This window comes from Lethenteron reissneri, chromosome 9, assembly GCF_015708825.2.
Source record: "Lethenteron reissneri isolate LAM-NWPU_2019-01 chromosome 9, ASM1570882v1, whole genome shotgun sequence".
Classification (NCBI taxonomy): Eukaryota; Metazoa; Chordata; class Hyperoartia; order Petromyzontiformes; family Petromyzontidae; genus Lethenteron; species Lethenteron reissneri.
Window position 1 is genome coordinate 9,688,131 of NC_083787.1, and position 20,701 is coordinate 9,708,831.

General features: G+C 45.4%; 1 protein-coding gene across 1 annotated transcript; it reads right to left on the reverse strand.

The window, feature by feature from the left end:
* Positions 1-5: 5 nt before the first annotated feature.
* On the reverse strand, positions 6-16,099 carry LOC133340357 (low-density lipoprotein receptor-related protein 2-like). The gene is made up of 24 exons (XM_061548501.1): positions 16,070-16,099; positions 15,657-15,879; positions 15,432-15,551; positions 6,195-6,416; positions 5,971-6,090; positions 5,557-5,781; positions 5,334-5,450; positions 4,943-5,167; positions 4,729-4,845; positions 4,340-4,564; positions 4,116-4,232; positions 3,725-3,949; positions 3,511-3,627; positions 3,122-3,346; positions 2,905-3,021; positions 2,515-2,739; positions 2,291-2,407; positions 1,900-2,124; positions 1,686-1,802; positions 1,297-1,521; positions 1,073-1,189; positions 682-906; positions 468-584; positions 6-301 (listed from the first exon to the last, which is right to left on the reverse strand). Exons 1-24 carry the CDS (start codon positions 16,097-16,099, stop codon positions 6-8), a joined length of 4,089 nt encoding a protein of 1,362 aa, XP_061404485.1.
* Positions 16,100-20,701: the final 4,602 nt, after the last annotated feature.

Genomic DNA, 20,701 nt, shown 5'->3' on the forward strand with positions numbered 1-20,701 from the left:
ATTATTCATGAATAGTTTATGTAATACGACTTATTTAATTGTTCATTGTTTTCAATTGGAAAGACATTAAACTCACTGCAGTTGGCCTCATCTGAGTAGTCTCCACAGTCGTTGACTCCATCACAGAAGCTCTCCATTGCCAGGCAGGTCCCATTACCACAAGGCAGCTGTTGGTCTGCGTGGCACTTGCAGTTCGGAGTCTCATCGCTCTTGTCCATGCAGTCCGGCTCCCCATTGCAGTAAAACCGCCCAGAGATGCATTGCTTCTTGTTAGCACAAAGGAACTCATTCACTGCACACTCTGGATTGTCACATCATAGACAACTATTGGTGTTTGTTACTTCTAACACCTTTCATATATTTATTTTGTTGGGAGTAATATGAGGCGTATCGTTAAATGACCATGATGAAGCATCATTTTCAAAAAATTACAACAGTAATAAAAGCACACTCGTGATGAAACGTACCTATATCACAGCCAATTTCATCAGATCCATCACTGCAGTCCGTTTCTCCATCACAAACAAACATCGAGTCCACACACAGCCTGCTGCTCCTGCATGTGAACTGAATTGGTGAACAAGCTGCACAGAAAATGACAATCAATTATTCATGAATAGTTTATGTAATACGACTTATTTAATTGTTCATTGTTTTCAATTGGAAAGACATTAAACTCACTGCAGTTGGCCTCATCTGAGTAGTCTCCACAGTCGTTGACTCCATCACAGAAGCTCTCCATTGCCAGGCAGGTCCCATTACCACAAGGCAGCTGTTGGTCTGCGTGGCACTTGCAGTTCGGAGTCTCATCGCTCTTGTCCATGCAGTCCGGCTCCCCATTGCAGTAAAACCGCCCAGAGATGCATTGCTTCTTGTTATCACAAAGGAACTCATTCACTGCACACTCTGGATTGTCACATCATAGACAACTATTGGTGTTTGTTACTTCTAACACCTTTCATATATTTATTTTGTTGGGAGTAATATGAGGCGTATCGTTAAATGACCATGATGAAGCATCATTTTCAAAAAATTACAACAGTAATAAAAGCACACTCGTGATGAAACGTACCTATATCACAGCCAATTTCATCAGATCCATCACTGCAGTCCGTTTCTCCATCACAAACAAACATCGAGTCCACACACAGCCTGCTGCTCTTGCACGTGAATTGGCTTGGAGAGCAAGCTGCAAGACAAAAGCACGTGTAAATATTGATTGTAAACAATGGTTCAATAAAGAAGTACACATTATTCCTATACATTGTTTCGTATTTTGATAGACATTTTACTCACTGCAATTGGCCTCATCTGAGTAGTCCCCACAGTCATTGACTCCATCACAGAAGCTCTCCATTGCCAGGCAGGTCCTATTTCCACAAGGCATTTGCAGCTCTGGGATGCAATGGCAGCTGGGAGTCTCATCGCTCTGGTCTGCACAGTCGGCCTCTCCATTGCAATAAAACCATCCAGGTATGCATTGCTTCTTGTTAGCACATCGGAACTCACGCACTGCACACTCTGGGTTGTCAGAAATAAACAATTGGTGTTTGTTTTTAGAATTTGAATGTCCATTTATTTACTTTGCTGGTGGTATTAGGAGCTGTCTCTTTATGATGAGGATAAATCACTTTTCATTTTAATATATTTATAATGATGATAAAAAAAATCAACATGAAGGTTACCAATATCGCAGCCAATTTCATCTGATCCATCACTGCAGTCAGTTTCTCCGTCACAAACAAACATTGAGTCCACGCACAGCCTGCTGCTCCTGCATGTGAACTGAATTGGTGAACAAGCTGCACAGAAAATGACAATCAATTATTCATGAATAGTTTATGTAATACGACTTATTTAATTGTTCATTGTTTTCAATTGGAAAGACATTAAACTCACTGCAGTTGGCCTCATCTGAGTAGTCTCCACAGTCGTTGACTCCATCACAGAAGCTCTCCATTGCCAGGCAGGTCCCATTACCACAAGGCAGCTGTTGGTCTGCGTGGCACTTGCAGTTCGGAGTCTCATCGCTCTTGTCCATGCAGTCCGGCTCCCCATTGCAGTAAAACCGCCCAGAGATGCATTGCTTCTTGTTAGCACAAAGGAACTCATTCACTGCACACTCTGGATTGTCACATCATAGACAACTATTGGTGTTTGTTACTTCTAACACCTTTCATATATTTATTTTGTTGGGAGTAATATGAGGCGTATCGTTAAATGACCATGATGAAGCATCATTTTCAAAAAATTACAACAGTAATAAAAGCACACTCGTGATGAAACGTACCTATATCACAGCCAATTTCATCAGATCCATCACTGCAGTCCGTTTCTCCATCACAAACAAACATCAAGTCCACACACAACCTGCTGCTCCTGCACGTGAATTGGCTTGGAGAGCAAGCTGCAAGACAAAAGCACGTGTAAATATTGATTGTAAGCAATGGTTCAATAAAGAAGTACATATTATTCATATACATTGTTTCGTATTTTGATAGACATTTTACTCACTGCAATTGGCCTCATCTGAGTAGTCCCCACAGTCATTGACTCCATCACAGAAGCTCTCCATTGCTAGGCAGGTCCTATTTCCACAAGGCATTTGCAGCTCTGGGATGCAATGGCAGCTGGGAGTCTCATCGCTCTGGTCTGCACAGTCGGCCTCTCCATTGCAACAAAACCATCCAGGTATGCACTGCTTCTTGTTAGCACAGCGGAACTCATGCACTGCACACTCTGAATTGTCACAAATACAAGTTAATGGGTGTTTATTTTTACTTTAATGTCCATATATTTCCTTTTCTGGTGGTACTCAGAGCTACGTTTCTTTAGGACGACCATAAACACGTTTTATTTTAATACATTCATTCTAAGAAGAAAAACAATCGATGTTAAAGTTACCGATATCGCAGCCAATTTCATCTGATCCATCAATGCAGTCCGTTTCTCCATCACAAACAAACATCGAGTCCACGCACAGCCTGCTGCTCCTGCATGTGAACTGAATTGGTGAACAAGCTGCAAGGAAAATGAGAAGCAATTATTAAACAATAGTTTATGTAACAAGACTTATTTAATTGGTATACATTGTTTTTAATTGGAAAGACATTAAACTCACTGCAGTTGGCCTCATCTGAGTAGTCCCCACAGTCGTTGATTCCATCACAGAAGCTCTCCTTTGCCAGGCAGGTCCCATTGCCACAAGACAGTTGCAGCTCTGGGATGCACTGGCAGCTGGGAGTCTCATCGCTCTGGTCTGCACAGTCGGCCTCTCCATTGCAATAAAACCATCCAGGTATGCATTGCTTCTTGTTAGCACATCGGAACTCACGCACTGCACACTCTGGGTTGTCAGAAATAAACAATTGGTGTTTGTTTTTAGAATTTGAATGTCCATTTATTTACTTTGCTGGTGGTATTAGGAGCTGTCTCTTTATGATGAGGATAAATCACTTTTCATTTTAATATATTTATAATGATGATAAAAAAAATCAACATGAAGGTTACCAATATCGCAGCCAATTTCATCTGATCCATCACTGCAGTCAGTTTCTCCGTCACAAACAAACATTGAGTCCACGCACAGCCTGCTGCTCCTGCATGTGAACTGAATTGGTGAACAAGCTGCACAGAAAATGACAATCAATTATTCATGAATAGTTTATGTAATACGACTTATTTAATTGTTCATTGTTTTCAATTGGAAAGACATTAAACTCACTGCAGTTGGCCTCATCTGAGTAGTCTCCACAGTCGTTGACTCCATCACAGAAGCTCTCCATTGCCAGGCAGGTCCCATTACCACAAGGCAGCTGTTGGTCTGCGTGGCACTTGCAGTTCGGAGTCTCATCGCTCTTGTCCATGCAGTCCGGCTCCCCATTGCAGTAAAACCGCCCAGAGATGCATTGCTTCTTGTTAGCACAAAGGAACTCATTCACTGCACACTCTGGATTGTCACATCATAGACAACTATTGGTGTTTGTTACTTCTAACACCTTTCATATATTTATTTTGTTGGGAGTAATATGAGGCGTATCGTTAAATGACCATGATGAAGCATAATTTTCAAAAAATTACAACAGTAATAAAAGCACACTCGTGATGAAACGTACCTATATCACAGCCAATTTCATCAGATCCATCACTGCAGTCCGTTTCTCCATCACAAACAAACATCAAGTCCACACACAACCTGCTGCTCCTGCACGTGAATTGGCTTGGAGAGCAAGCTGCAAGACAAAAGCACGTGTAAATATTGATTGTAAGCAATGGTTCAATAAAGAAGTACACATTATTCATATACATTGTTTCGTATTTTGATAGACATTTTACTCACTGCAATTGGCCTCATCTGAGTAGTCCCCACAGTCATTGACTCCATCACAGAAGCTCTCCATTGCCAGGCAGGTCCTATTTCCACAAGGCATTTGCAGCTCTGGGATGCAATGGCAGCTGGGAGTCTCATCGCTCTGGTCTGCACAGTCGGCCTCTCCATTGCAATAAAACCATCCAGGTATGCATTGCTTCTTGTTAGCACATCGGAACTCACGCACTGCACACTCTGGGTTGTCAGAAATTAACAATTGGTGTTTGTTTTTAGAATTTGAATGTCCATTTATTTACTTTGCTGGTGGTATTAGGAGCTGTCTCTTTATGATGAGGATAAATCACTTTTCATTTTAATATATTTATAATGATGATAAAAAAAATCAACATGAAGGTTACCAATATCGCAGCCAATTTCATCTGATCCATCACTGCAGTCAGTTTCTCCGTCACAAACAAACATTGAGTCCACGCACAGCCTGCTGCTCCTGCATGTGAACTGAATTGGTGAACAAGCTGCACAGAAAATGACAATCAATTATTCATGAATAGTTTATGTAATACGACTTATTTAATTGTTCATTGTTTTCAATTGGAAAGACATTAAACTCACTGCAGTTGGCCTCATCTGAGTAGTCTCCACAGTCGTTGACTCCATCACAGAAGCTCTCCATTGCCAGGCAGGTCCCATTACCACAAGGCAGCTGTTGGTCTGCGTGGCACTTGCAGTTCGGAGTCTCATCGCTCTTGTCCATGCAGTCCGGCTCCCCATTGCAGTAAAACCGCCCAGAGATGCATTGCTTCTTGTTAGCACAAAGGAACTCATTCACTGCACACTCTGGATTGTCACATCATAGACAACTATTGGTGTTTGTTACTTCTAACACCTTTCATATATTTATTTTGTTGGGAGTAATATGAGGCGTATCGTTAAATGACCATGATGAAGCATCATTTTCAAAAAATTACAACAGTAATAAAAGCACACTCGTGATGAAACGTACCTATATCACAGCCAATTTCATCAGATCCATCACTGCAGTCCGTTTCTCCATCACAAACAAACATCGAGTCCACGCACAGCCTGCTGCTCCTGCACGTGAATTGGCTTGGAGAGCAACCTGCAAGACAAAAGCACGTGTAAATATTGATTTTTAGCAATAGTTTACCAAAGAAGTAGACTTTATTCAAATACATTTTTTGTATTTTGATAGACATTTGACTTACTGCAGTTGGTCTCATCAGAATAGTCCCCACAGTCATTGACTCCATCACAGAAGCTGTCCTTGGCCAGGCAGGTCCCATTGCCACAAGGAAGTTGCAGCTCTGGGAGGCAATGGCAGCTGGGAGTCTCATCGCTCTGGTCTGCACAGTCGGGCTCCCCATCACAGTAAAGACGTCCAGGGATGCAATGCTTCTTATCGGCACAGCGGAACTCACTGTTGGAACACTCTGGTATGACAACGATGACAGGATACATATTGGTGAAATGTTATACTTTGACATTATGACCATGTGCTTAATTGGCCTTGCATCTGTCCCAAGTTACTTTATGGAATGTAAACTGACAAATGTGTAGATAAAACGCATCCATGTTTAGGTTATTTACTGGCAGTTAATAGAGTTATTCTGTATACAAACCTCTTTCACAGTTGCTTTCATCAGATCCATCGCTACAGTCAGTTTCTCCATCACAGACGAAGAGGCGCTCCAAACATTCGGTGTTGCTGTTATTGCATTTGTACTGGTTCGGATTGCAAGCTGGAAAAAACAATGTCAATTAATATCTTCCTATCAATGATACAGATTTCACATTGAGATATAGCATTCGTATTTTAAAGTATATATCCCATGTTTTCACTCACTGCAGTTGATTTCATCTGCATAGTCTTCACAGTCGTTGACTCCATCACAAACGAACACTATTCCAAGGCAGGTGCCATTGCCACAACGGATTTGGTCTGAGCGGCATTGGCAGTTTGCAGTCTCATCGCTATGGTCTGCACAGTCGGGCTCCCCATCACAGTAAAGATGTCCAGGGATGCAATGCTTCTTATCGGCACAGCGGAACTCACTGCTGGAACACTCTGGTATGACAACGATGACAGGATAAATATTGGTGAAATGTTATTCTTTGACATTGATGACTGTGTGCTTAATTTGGCCTTACATCTGTCCAATTTACTTAATGGAATGTAAATAAAATATTGACTTAAAGCTTTCGTGACTGCAGGAACTCATATTCTTGGGTCTTTCGGTAAAGTCACGTAGATAGGTTCAAAGAAAATAACAAAAAAACCCTATATTTACTGATTCGACATCTTTGATCGAACGAACCAAGCGATTTTCCTTAAAACCCTCTGCTGCTAGACTACCCAGATCGTTTGGCTTCCCAAAAAGTACATGAAGAAGGGACACCCCTTCGTCCTATCGTCTCCACCATTGACTCACCCACCTACAAACTGGCCCAATTTCTGTCTGAGACCTTACAACCATTCACTGGTAAGACCACCTCATCTGTACTCAACTCGCACTGCCTGCCTCACCAACACTTACTTCACCTGGAATGGAACATTCTACAAACAAGTTGAAGGTACCCCAATGGGTTCTCCCTTATTTCTAGTTGTAGCCCATGTTTTCATGGAAAGATTTGAGACAGATGCCATCCAGGCATCCACTCTTTGTCCGTCCTTGTGGAAGAGGTACATAGATGACATGTTCGTCATCTGGCCACATGGCCGACCAGCTCTGAACCAATTCCTCAACCACATAAATTCCATACACCCAGCCATCAAATTCACCATGGAGGTGGAAAAAGATGGCAAGTTACCATTCTTGGATGTTTTAATCGAAAAGAGACCAGATAGCTCAATAGGACACTCTGTCTACAGGAAAGCCGCCCATATGGATGCCTACCTAAAACCTGACTCCCACCACCATCCATCCTAGAAGAATTCCCGCATCAAAACTCTACACCATGGAGCTCAATGTATTTCCGACCGTCATCACCTAGCCAGTTAACTGGAACACATACACCAAGCTCTCAAGATGAATGGATATTCAGACTACACAGTCCATAAAGCTATCACCCCAACCGTTGGGAAAGAACCATCTGAGGACCCATTCAAAACCATCACCTTGCCATACATAGCAGGGGTCACTAAAAATATTTCCAAAATCATGAGCAAACACAAGATCCAGATTCGATTTAACACAGTACATAGAATTCCTGACATGCAATACCTCGGCATCTACAAACTAAGCTGTGTCTGCGGCAGTAGTTACATTGGGGAAACTATTCGACATATCTCGGACCATGTTCGTGAATATAAGGCAGATCTGAAACACGGTAGGACCAATACCTCGGCCATGGCTGATCATTGTGTAGTGGGTAGAATGGAGAGCGAGACCTAATAGAGGCAACACGTTTATTATAACAATAATGACCTTAACATGAAGGGGTAACGGCTCCTTCCACCCGATATTCTACACAGGTATATCCTCCGGGCTAACGCGCACTAACACTGGGGAGGTTAACTTCGACCCGACCCCGGCTAGGGTCTGGGTCCCATCTTCAGGTTCTTCTTCAGGGCTCCTCTTCAGGTCTTCAGGTGGCGGCTTTGGGTCTTCAAGTATACAACAGCAGCCGGACCCGTTCAGGGGTCCGGCTTATATAGTCAGACCCGGCTCTCTCCGTCCCTAGCCACGCCCTCCTTCTCAAACCTTCGAGAAGGACCTGGGCTGTGGACACGTCATCCCACCAGCCCCCTCTTGGTGGTCCTGGGGTGAATTCCTCCGGTCACGAGCCCCCCTGGAATCAACCTGAGTGCCACAGCCCAGCTCGATCCAGGCACTCTTCCACCCCCTGGCGTCCTGGGGCTGGCACTACATCCGGGGAGCAGTGGCATCACCCAGTAATGCCACTACATCATTCCCCCCCTCGTAGAACCCAGCCGTCCCGGCTGCCAACTCCCCCTCAAAGCGAATGAAGCAGGTAACATAACAACAACCAAGCACGTGTGCCTCAACAAACAGCCACAACAAACAGCAACCACACAGCATCCCAACAATAAATACCCTAGCCCACCTAGTCAAAAGACACTCAGGAGCACCCTTGTCTAAGACATAGACATGGAGAAAGGCGTCAGTGATGGCCGTCGCCAACTGGTTGGGGAGCGGCCAGGCCATAGGCCAGCATGAGAAATATTCCACCCCAACCAGCAGTACTTATTACCCTGGGGGGTGGCAGGAAAGGGACCAAGGATGTCCAGAGCAACAAGCTCATTAATGCGGGACACTTGGATCGATTGCAAAGATGGCTTAGCTGGCAGTTTCCGTTGCGCACACTGCACACAGCCCTGCAGTAAATCAGCCACATCCTTTGCCATGCTTGGCCAAAAGAAGTCAAGCTGGAGCGTGGCAAGGGTCTTGTGTACCCCCAAGTGCAAAAGGCGCTCATGGACAGCCCATACAGTCTTACCCCGCAGGGCGGTGGACACGATGATCTGGTATCAACACGCGCTGTCATCCCATTTCATCAAGAGGCTATCGCGCAAGATAACAGATGCAAATCCCCCACGGCCCTTATCCCCATCAGGCCGCATAGCGCAGCGGCGCAACTTTAGAAGGTAAACGTCCTCCACTTGGAGTCATCCCCAATCAGCAAGGTCGAAGCTGAGAACGGCATCCTGTGCGACACACTCATCAGCCACCTTGGAGGAACCCACCCCTGAGGAAGCCATTTTGGCTGACGCCGCGAGAGGTGGGGGCGAGCTGTCAACTGGCTGCTTACAGCGCCCTGAGCCCAAGAAGCATGCGCATCCGTCGCTCGGTAGTAACCGCAACAAAGCATCGGCGTTCAAGTGCTGGGTACCCTTCCGGTAGGTGACGGTGAACGAATAGTCCTGAAGGACTTCCAGCCAGCGAGAGAGTTAACCGGATGGTTGGTCAACTCGCAACGCGTATTGCAGCGCCGCGTGACCAGACCATGCCGTAAACTGTCTGCCTTATAGATATGGCCAGTATTGCTGCACAAAAAAAAAACTATGGCTAGCAGCTTCTGGCGCGTAACGCAGTAGCGTTCCTCCGCCAGGGACAGCACTCTGCTGCCATATGCAACGACGCATTCTACCCAACCAATGCCGGTGTTGCTGGCATCTGTGTCGAGGATGAACGGTGTGGCAAAGTTGGAGTAGCATAGGGGAGGGGCATTAACCAATGACTCACGAAGCGCGACAAATGCGGCCTCCTCCCCCCAATGAAATTTTTGGCCCTTGGCCATCAGCACGTGGAGGGGCTTAGTGATGGAAGCAAACCCTGCCATAAACCGACGAAAATAAGATGCAAACCCGATAAAGCTCCGCACCTCCCCCACCGACGTGGGGGTCGGCCACGTCTGGACGCAAGCCGTCTTCTCCGGGTCAGTGGCAATGCTTGATTGGCTGACGTGCCCGAGGTACCGCATGGATTCCCGCAAGAGGTGACATTTTTGGGGCTTGAATTTGAGATTGGCTACTCGCATTTTAACAAAGACAGCCCCCAAGCGATCTAGGTGTTCCTCAAACGTGCGGCTAAAGACGATAACATCGTCCAAATATATCAGACATGAGTCTCACTGAAGCCCAGTGAGGACCAGTTCCATGAGACACTGGAATGTCGCTGGAGCAAAGTGGAGGCAAATCGGGAGCCAGTTGAATTAAAAAAGGCCCTGTGGCATACAAAAGGCCGTTTGGGGCTTGGAGGCCTCATCCAGAGGCAATTGCCAAAAGCCGGACAGAAGGTCCAGTGTGGAAAAATAAAGTGCACCCGCCAGGGCATCCAGGGATTCGTCCATCTGAAGAAGGGGATAAGCGTCCGCTACCGAAATTGTATTCAGTTTGCGAAAATCCACACATCGCAAGCTGCTATCATGTTTTTTAATGAGGACGATCGGAGCCCCCCACAGGCTGAATGTCATTAACAGTCAATCGGACATGCTCCTTTTCCGTTGGACTCAACTGATAGGGGTTCTGCCGGATGGGAGCGGCATCACCCGTGTCAATATGATGGCTTAATATGTTAGTGTGCCAATGTCAAATTTAATCTTGCTAAAAACGTCAGTAAATTCCTGCAAGAGCGCCTGCAATTTTTCCCTCTGGGATTCTAACAGGTTGCCAGCCTCTGAGCAAAATGAATTCAACCACCGTCCATCCAGATCCGCGTGCGGCTGCGGCCGAGGCACGGCCCCAACATGCCCCACAACAAAATCACCTTGGAGTTCCGGTGTCGCGTGAGTGAGCACGGTACCCTGTGGTATGACGGAAGTCCGCAACCCGGCATTCAAGATCTGGATGAAGGGCTCCCTGTCGTTGGACACTATGGTTTGTGCCCCGACCAGCTACAACCCCCGCACAGCCATTTTCTATGGACCCAAGAGGATTCCCCCTGCCATCGCCACCGAATCGAGTGGTTTGCGCAAGTGAAGGGGAACAAGCATTTGCGCTCCAGGGGGAATGCGCACTGTCCGGAACATCAGTGCCTGCACAGTGGCGTAGACAGTACACAACCGAGTGAGGGAGGGCAGGAATGTCAACCGATGGCTGGATGGCAATTCAATGCATGCCTGGTCGATCAAAATTTTGATAGGCATCTGACCCAAGAAATCAGTCCCCAGTAAGCACAGAACGGCAAGGGATGAGGAAACCAGAATCAGGCCCATTAATTAAATTTCACCAATACAAATTTGGGCAGTAATTTGGCCAATGATGCCCAATGAACCCCCGTTATCGGCGAAGCATGCCACCTTAACGGGGTATAGGGAGCGGCATTTCTCGGGTAAGATGTTATAAATGAGTTCCGAAATGATGGTCGCCGATGCTCTCGTATCGACCAGCATCCGGAAAGTGACACCCTCAATAGAACCGATAACGACCGAGGATCCCGCGGTCGCGACAACAACCCTATGAACCAGCTCCGACCACTGACCCGGTCGGAGTGGCCAGGCGGATTGAGCGCATTCTGGCCCCCCTACACCCGATGCACAACGAACGCGTGAGCCGGCACAAAGAGATGCATGAGGTGAAGGCAGGGGCCGTGTGTGTATGGTGGCGCGACTCGCCTCAGGTTGCCGCGAGATAAGGATGAATGAGGGGACGATGACAGCCTGATGACACGTGTCCCCGCAGTCCGCAGTTGTAGCAGGTGACGGCCCGGTCCCATTGCGGTGACGTCCATCTCCGCTGCTTGGAGCTATCCTGACATGGCCGGTCGTCCGCTCGCCATCCCCTGTCCCGGGTTGACACGAAGGCCCGGGTGGGTTCCGCCTCCTCCGGCGGACTGCGCGCCTCGTCCGGCGCAGCACAGGCTCGCAAGGCCCGCTTCCCACTGTAGGAGCAAGTGCACCTGGATGCACTTGGCAGCCCGGAGGGAGCACAGGTCTTCAACGTCAATGGCGTGTATGACTACCCGCAGGTCCCACGCCAACGCCAGCATCTTCTCCAGGACCAGAGCATCAATGTCCACGTGGTCCATGCGGGGGAAGGCGGCCTTCATCAAAGCCAACAATGCACTGCGGAAGGCTAAGGGGTGTCTCAGATTCACCCCTCCTCCGTGCAGAAAAGCGACGGCGCGTGTCCGATGGTGGTCCATAAATCTCCGCCATCTTTTGCAGCGCTTGCTGCAACGTAGAGTGATCCACCCGCGAGATGGTGATGAGGGCAGACAGGGCGTCGTTGTCCAGGGCGGCCGGGAGCGCTCGCAGCGCCTCCGCCCCACCCCGCCATCTTGCAGTTGGAGAAGAATTTTCTTTGGAAGGCCGCCCAGTTGCCTCCACCTGCGTAGAATTCTTTGAGGATGGGCAGGCGTTGTTGGAGAGACGAAACGCGGCCCGCTCCACTTAATTCTTGGCGGGAACTGATCCGCCGTCTGAAGGTAAGATGGCGGCCCCTTCCGCCAGTCGCGCCAAATTTGATGTGGCAATTCCTGATTGGTGGGAATCGTGGGCGGAAGCCCCGAAGATATCTAGGTGACCGAGGCTTCCGGCGGAAGTTCCCCCACTTTTAGCGGAAAAATTAAAAATCTTGGGAGGGAACTGCAGCCCCGCGCAGCTCCACTCCTCCCTCCTCCGCCGCTGGCTCCCCGCGATGTATCTTGTCGAGGATGGATGCCGCCGTGTGCAGGAGTTCGGCGAGGCGGGAGTGCGCCACCTGAAGCACCCATCCCCGACGATGGTGAGCTACCGGGCGGCCGGGCAGTGTGCAGCTCGGCCGGCGGCACTTCTCCTCCCCCGTCCGGGGATGCCAACCCCTGGGCTGTTGAGTCGTCCTCCTCTTCCTCCGGAGCCCTGGTACGAGTTTTTTTCGTGTTTCCATAATAGCAATTTAGCTACATATTTGGCCACTTCTGACGCCAGTTGAAGTGGGTAGAATGAAGAGCGAGACTTAATAGAGGCAACACGTTTATTATAATAATGACCTTAACACGAAGGGGTAACGGCTCCTTCCACCCGATACTCTACAGAGGTATATCCTCCGGGCTAATGCGCCCTAACACTGGGGAGGTTAACTTTGACCCGACCCCGGCTGGGGTCTGGGTCCTGTCTTCGGGCTCCTTTTCAGGGTGACGGCTTCAGGTCTTCAGGTGGTGGGTTCGGGGGTCCGGCTTATATAGTCAGTCCCAGCTCTCTCCGCCCCTAGCCACGCCCTCCTTCTCAAACCTTCGAGAAGGACCTGGACTGTGGACACGTCATCCCCCCAGCCCCCTCGTGGGGGTCCTGGGGTCCATACCTCCAGTCACGAGCCCCCCTGGGTTCAACCTTAGTGCCACGGTCCAGCTAGATCTGGGCACTCTTCCGCCCCCTGTCGTCCTGGGGCATCACCCAGTAATGCCATGACAATTGTTTTAATGCGGTGGGCTCACAGGAAATAGATTTCTCTAAGACGAAGGTAATTTGCAAGCCCACTGGCTGTCAACGGATTCGTTCATGATGCCATCCATATATATAGACACAGACACAATTTCCACCGAGAAGATGGATACAAACTGAGCAATCATTGGAAGGACGTTATCAACCAGTTTAAGTCATAATTGGCTATGATGTTCCCATCCTACCACCTTCCGATGTTAGTTGTGCTTTACGCTCATTTCAAACGTACGCTTTCACACTCTGCGATTTGCCAATAACATGCTAATCTCTCTTTAACATGCTAATTTTTCCCTGGCAGCCCTTTGCTGAAAAACCAATCACCGTCGGGTTGGCTGCTTACATTATCATTGGCTGCTGACAGGCTACGCCAATTTCAAACCCTTATAAACAGTTTGCCTTGGAAGCTAATCCCCTTTTCCTGAAGACGACCGCTTGTGTTGCGATTAAAAGTCTTAGTTTTTGTTATTTTCTTTGAACCTATCTACAGTGAGGGAAAAAAGTATTTGATCCCCTGCTGATTTTGTACGTTTGCCCACTGACAAAGAAATGATCAGTATATAAGTTTAATGGTAAGTTTATTTGAACAGTGAGAGACAGAATAACAACAACAAAATCAGAAAAACTCATGTCAAAAATGTTATAAATTGATTTGCATTTTAATGAGGGAAATAAGTATTTGACCCCTCTGCAAAACATGACTTAGTACTTGGTGGCAAAACCCTTGTTGGCAATCACAGAGGTCAGATGTTTCTTGTAGTTGGCCACCAGGTTTGCACACATCTCAGGAGGGATTTTGCCCCACTCCTCTTCGCAGATCTTCTCCAAGTCATTAAGGTTTCGAGGCTGACGTTTGGCAACTGGAACCTTCAGCTCCCTCCACAGGTTTTCTATGGGATTAAGGTTTGAAAACTGGCTAGGCCACTCCAGGACCTTAATGTACTTCTTCTTGAGCCACTCCTTTGTTGCCTTGGCCGTGTGTTTTGGGTCATTGTCATGCTGGAATACCCACCCACGACCCATTTTCAATGCCCTGGCTGAGGGAAGGTTCTCACCCAAGATATAACGGTACATGGCCCCGTCCATTGTCCCTTTGATGCGGTGAAGTTGTCCTGTCCCCTTAGCAGAAAAACACGCCCAAAGCATAATGTTTCCACCTCCATGTTTGACGGTGGGGATGGTGTTCTTGGGGTCATAGGCAGCATTCCTCCTCCTCCAAACACGGCGAGTTGAGTTGATGCCAAAGAGCTCCATTTTGGTCTCATCTGACCACAACACTTTCACCCAGTTGTCCTCTGAATCATTCAGATGTTCATTGGCAAACTTCAGACGGGCATGTATATGTGCTTTCTTGAGCAGGGGGACCTTGCGGGCGCTGCAGGATTTCAGTCCTTCATGGCGTAGTGTGTTACTAACTGTTTTCTTGGTGACTATGGTCCCAGCTGCCTTGAGATCATTGACAAGATCCTCCCGTGTAGTTCTGGGCTGATTCCTCACCTTTCTCATGATCATTGCAACTCCACGAGGTGAGATCTTGCATGGAGCCCCAGGCCGAGGGAGATTGACAGTTCTTTTGTGTTTCTTCCATTTGCGAATAATCGCACCAACTGTTGTTACCTTCTCACCAAGCTGCTTGGCGATGGTCTTGTAGCCCATTCCAGCCTTGTGTAGGTCTAGAATCTTGTCCCTGACATCCTTGGAGAGCTCTTTGGTCTTGGCCATGGTGGAGAGTTTGGAATCAGATTGATTGATTGCTTCTGTGAACAGGTGTCTTTTATAAAGGTAACAAGCTGAGATTAGGAGCACTCCCTTTAAGAGTGTGCTCCTAATCTCAGCTCGTTACCTGTATAAAAGACACCTGGGAGCCAGAAACCTTTCTGATTGAGAGGGGGTCAAATACTTATTTCCCTCATTAAAATGCAAATCAATTGATTCATTTTTTGACATGCGTTTTTCTGGATTTTGTTGTTATTCTGTCTCTCACTGTTCAAATAAACCTACCATTAAAATTATAGACTGATAATTTCTTTGTCAGTGGGCAAACGTACAAAATCAGCAGAGGATCAAATACTTTTTTCCCTCACTGTACATGACTTTAACAAAAGACCCAAGAATAGGAATGGAAATTGCCAGATATGTAGATATGACGTATTAATATTTAGGTTATCTACTGGCAGTTAATAGAGTTATTCTGTCAACAAACCTCTTTCACAGTCGCTTTCATCAGATCCATCGCGACAGTCAGTTTCTCCATCGCAGACGTAGAGTGGGTCCAAACATTCGGTGTTACTGTTATTGCATTTGTACTGGTTCGCATTGCACGCTGCAAACACACAAAATCAATTAAAATCTTCCAATAAATGATACAGATTTTACATTGAGAAATAGCTTTCATATTTAAAAGTATACATTCCATGTTTTAACTCACTGCAGTTGATTTCGTCTGAATAGTCTTCACAGTCGTTGACTCCATCACACACGAACACTATTCCAAGGCAGGTTCCATTGCCACAACGGATTTGGTCTGAACGGCATTTGCAGTTTGGAGTCTCATCACTCTGGTCTGCACAGTCGGGCTCCCCATCACAGTAAAGACGTCCAGGGATGCAATGCTTCTTATCGGCACAGCAGGAACTCACTGTCAGAACACTCTGGGATGACAATGATAAAAAGGTTCAATATTGGTGACGTTTTATACTTTGACAATTATGAATTTGTGCTTAATTTGGCTGAGCCGCTGTCAAAGTTACTCATGGAATGTAAATTGACAGATATTTAGATAAAATGCATACATGTTTAAGTTATCGAATGGCAGTTAATAGAGGTATTCTCTAAACAAACCTCTTTCACAGTCGTTTTCATCAGATCCATCGCTACAGTCAGTTTCTCCATCGCAGACATAGATCAGGTCCAAACATTCGGTGTTACTGTTATTGCATTTGTACTGATTCGGAGTGCAAGCTGCAAAAACAAAATGACAATTAAAACCTTCCTATAAATGATACCGATATTTTCATTGAGATATGGAATTCTTAACTTAAAGTATACATCCCATGCTTCAACTCACTGCAGTTGCTTTCATCTGCATAGTCTCCACAGTCGTTGACTCCATCACACACGAACACTATTCCAAGGCAGGTTCCATTGCCACAACGTATTTGGTCTGAGCGGCATTGGCAGTTTGGAGTCTCATCACTCTGGTCTGCACAGTCGGGCTCCCCATCACAGTAAAGATGTCCAAGGATGCAATGCTTCTTATCGGCACAGCGGAACTCACTGTCGGAACACTCTGGGATGACAACGATAAAAGTTTAAATATTGGTGATATTTTATACTTTGACAATTATGAATTTGTGCTGAATTTGTCCTAGCCGCTGTACACGTTACTTTATGGAATGTAAATTGACAGATCCTTGAAGCTTTCGTGACTGCAATGATTCATATTCTTAGGTTTTTTCGGTAAAGTCACGTAGGTAAAAACATTAAAAAGTAAAATAAAATAAAAATCACGACGTTTCGGAGGCAACACCTGAAGACGGAAGCTTGTGTTGCCTCCGAAACGTCGTGATTTTTATTTTATTTTACTTTTTAATTTTTTTACCTACGTGACTTTACCGAAAAAAACTAAGAATATAAATTGACAGATATAAAATGCATCCATGTTTAGGTTATCTAATGGCAGTTAACAGAGTAATTCAGTAAACAAACCTCTTTCACAGTTGCTTTCATCAGATCCATCGCTACAGTCAGTTTGTCCATCGCAGACGTAGAGTGGGTCCAAACATTCGGAGTTACTGTTATTGCATTTGTACTGATTCGGAGTGCAAGCTGCAAAACAAATGTCAATTAAAACCTCGCTATAAATGATACAGATGTTTTCATTGAGATATGGAATTCTTAATTTAAAGTATACGTCCCATGTTTTAACTCACTGCAGTTGCTTTCGTCTGAATAGTCTCCACAGTCGTTGACTCCATCACACACGAACACTATTCCAAGGCAGCTTCCATTGCCACAACTGATTTGGTCTGAGCGGCATTGGCAGTTTGGAGTCTCATCACTCTGGTCTGCACAGTCCGGCTCCCCATCACAGTAAAGACGTCCAGGGATGCAATGCTTCTTATCGGCACAGCGAAACTGACTGTCGGAACACTCTGGGATGACAACGATGAAAGTTTAAATATTTGTGGCATTTTATACTTTGACAATTATGAATTTGTACTTAATTTGGCCGAGCCGCTGTCCAAGTTACTTTATGGAATGTAAATTGACAGATTTGTAGATAAAATGCATCCATGTTTAAGTTATCGAATGGCAGTTAATACAGGTACTCTCTAAACAAACCTCTTTCACAGTCGCTTTCATCAGATCCATCGCTACAGTCAGTTTCTCCATCGCAGACGTAGATCAGGTCCAAACATTCGGTGTTACTGTTATTGCATTTGTACTGATTCGGAGTGCAAGCTGCAAAAACAAAATGACAATTAAAACCTTCCTATAAATGATACCGATATTTTCATTGAGATATGGAATTCTTAACTTAAAGTATACATCCCATGCTTCAACTCACTGCAGTTGCTTTCATCTGCATAGTCTCCACATTCGTTGACTCCATCACACACGAACACTATTCCAAGGCAGGTTCCATTGCCACAACGTATTTGGTCTGAGCGGCATTGGCAGTTTGGAGTCTCATCACTCTGGTCTGCACAGTTGGGCTCCCCATCACAGTAAAGATGTCCAAGGATGCAGTGCTTCTTATCGGCACAGCGGAACTCACTGTCGGAACACTCTGGGATGACAACGATAAAAGGTTAAATATTGGTGATATTTATACTTTGACAATTATGAATTTGTGCTGAATTTGCCCTAGCCGCTGTACACGTTACTTTATGGAATGTAAATTGACAGATCCTTGAAGCTTTCGTGACTGCAATGATTCATATTCTTAGGTTTTTTCAGTAAAGTCACGTAGGTAAAAACATTAAAAAGTAAAATAAAATAAAAATCACGACGTTTCGGAGGCAACACCTGAAGACGGAAGCTTGTGTTGCCTCCGAAACGTCGTGATTTTTATTTCATTTTACTTTTTAATGTTTTTACCTACGTGACTTTACCGAAAAAACCTAAGAATATAAATTGACAGATATAAAATGCATCCATGTTTAGGTTATCTAATGGCAGTTAACAGAGTAATTCAGTAAACAAACCTCTTTCACAGTTGCTTTCATCAGATCCATCGCTACAGTCAGTTTGTCCATCGCAGACGTAGAGTGGGTCCAAACATTCGGTGTTACTGTTATTGCATTTGTACTGGTTCGCATTGCACGCTGCAAACACACAAAATCAATTAAAATCTTCCAATAAATGATACAGATTTTACATTGAGAAATAGCTTTCATATTTAAAAGTATACATTCCATGTTTTAACTCACTGCAGTTGCTTTCGTCAGAATAGTCTCCACAGTCGTTGACTCCATCACACACGAACACTATTCCAAGGCAGCTTCCATTGCCACAACTGATTTGGTCTGAGCGGCATTGGCAGTTTGGAGTCTCATCACTCTGGTCTGCACAGTCCGGCTCCCCATCACAGTAAAGACGTCCAGGGATGCAATGCTTCTTATCGGCACAGCGAAACTGACTGTCGGAACACTCTGGGATGACAACGATGAAAGTTTAAATATTCGTGACATTTTATACTTTGACAATTATGAATTTTTACTTAATTTGGCCGAGCCGCTGTCCAAGTTACTTTATGGAATGTAAATTGACAGATTTGTAGATAAAATGCATCCATGTTTAAGTTATCGAATGGCAGTTAATACAGTTATTCTCTAAACAAACCTCTTTCACAGTCGCTTTCGTCAGATCCATCGCTACAGTCAGTTTCTCCATCGCAGACGTAGATCAGGTCCAAACATTCGGTGTTACTGTTATTGCATTTGTACTGATTCGGAGTGCAAGCTGCAAAAACAAAATGACAATTAAAACCTTCCTATAAATGATACCGATATTTTCATTGAGATATGGAATTCTTAACTTAAAGTATACATCCCATGCTTCAACTCACTGCAGTTTCTTTCATCTGCATAGTCTCCACAGTCGTTGACTCCATCACACACGAACACTATTCCAAGGCAGGTTCCATTGCCACAACGTATTTGGTCTGAGCGGCATTGGCAGTTTGGAGTCTCATCACTCTGGTCTGCACAGTTGGGCTCCCCATCACAGTAAAGATGTCCAAGGATGCAGTGCTTCTTATCGGCACAGCGGAACTCACTGTCGGAACACTCTGGGATGACAACGATAAAAGGTTAAATATTGGTGACAGTTTTATACTTTGACAATTATGAATTTGTGCTGAATTTGCCCTAGCCGCTGTACACGTTACTTTATGGAATGTAAATTGACAGATATAAAATACATCCATGTTTAGGTTATCTAATGGCAGTTAATAGAGTAATTCAGTAAACAAACCTCTTTCACAGTTGCTTTCATCAGATCCATCGCTACAGTCAGTTTGTCCATCGCAGACGTAGAGTGGGTCCAAACATTCGGAGTTACTGTTATTGCATTTGTACTGATTCGGAGTGCAAGCTGCAAAACAAATGTCAATTAAAACCTCGCTATAAATGATACTGATGTTTTCATTGAGATATGGAATTCTTAATTTAAAGTATACGTCCCATGTTTTAACTCACTGCAGTTGCTTTCGTCCGAATAGTCTCCACAGTCGTTGACTCCATCACACACGAACACTATTCCAAGGCAGCTTCCATTGCCACATCGGATTTGGTCTGAGCGGCATTGGCAGTTTGGAGTCTCATCACTCTGGTCTGCACAGTCCGGCTCCCCATCACAGTAAAGACGTCCAGGGATGCAATGCTTCTTATCGGCACAGCGAAACTGACTGTCGGAACACTCTGGGATGACAACGATGAAAGTTTAAATATTCGTGACATTTTATACTTTGACAATTATGAATTTTTACTTAATTTGGCCGAGCCGCTGTCCAAGTTACTTTATGGAATGTAAATTGACAGATTTGTAGATAAAATGCATCCATGTTTAAGTTATCGAATGGCAGTTAATACAGTTATTCTCTAAACAAACCTCTTTCACAGTCGCTTTCGTCAGATCCATCGCTACAGTCAGTTTCTCCATCGCAGACGTAGATCAGGTCCAAACATTCGGTGTTACTGTTATTGCATTTGTACTGATTCGGAGTGCAAGCTGCAAAAACAAAATGACAATTAAAACCTTCCTATAAATGATACCGATATTTTCATTGAGATATGGAATTCTTAACTTAAAGTATACATCCCATGCTTCAACTCACTGCAGTTTCTTTCATCTGCATAGTCTCCACAGTCGTTGACTCCATCACACACGAACACTATTCCAAGGCAGGTTCCATTGCCACAACGTATTTGGTCTGAGCGGCATTGGCAGTTTGGAGTCTCATCACTC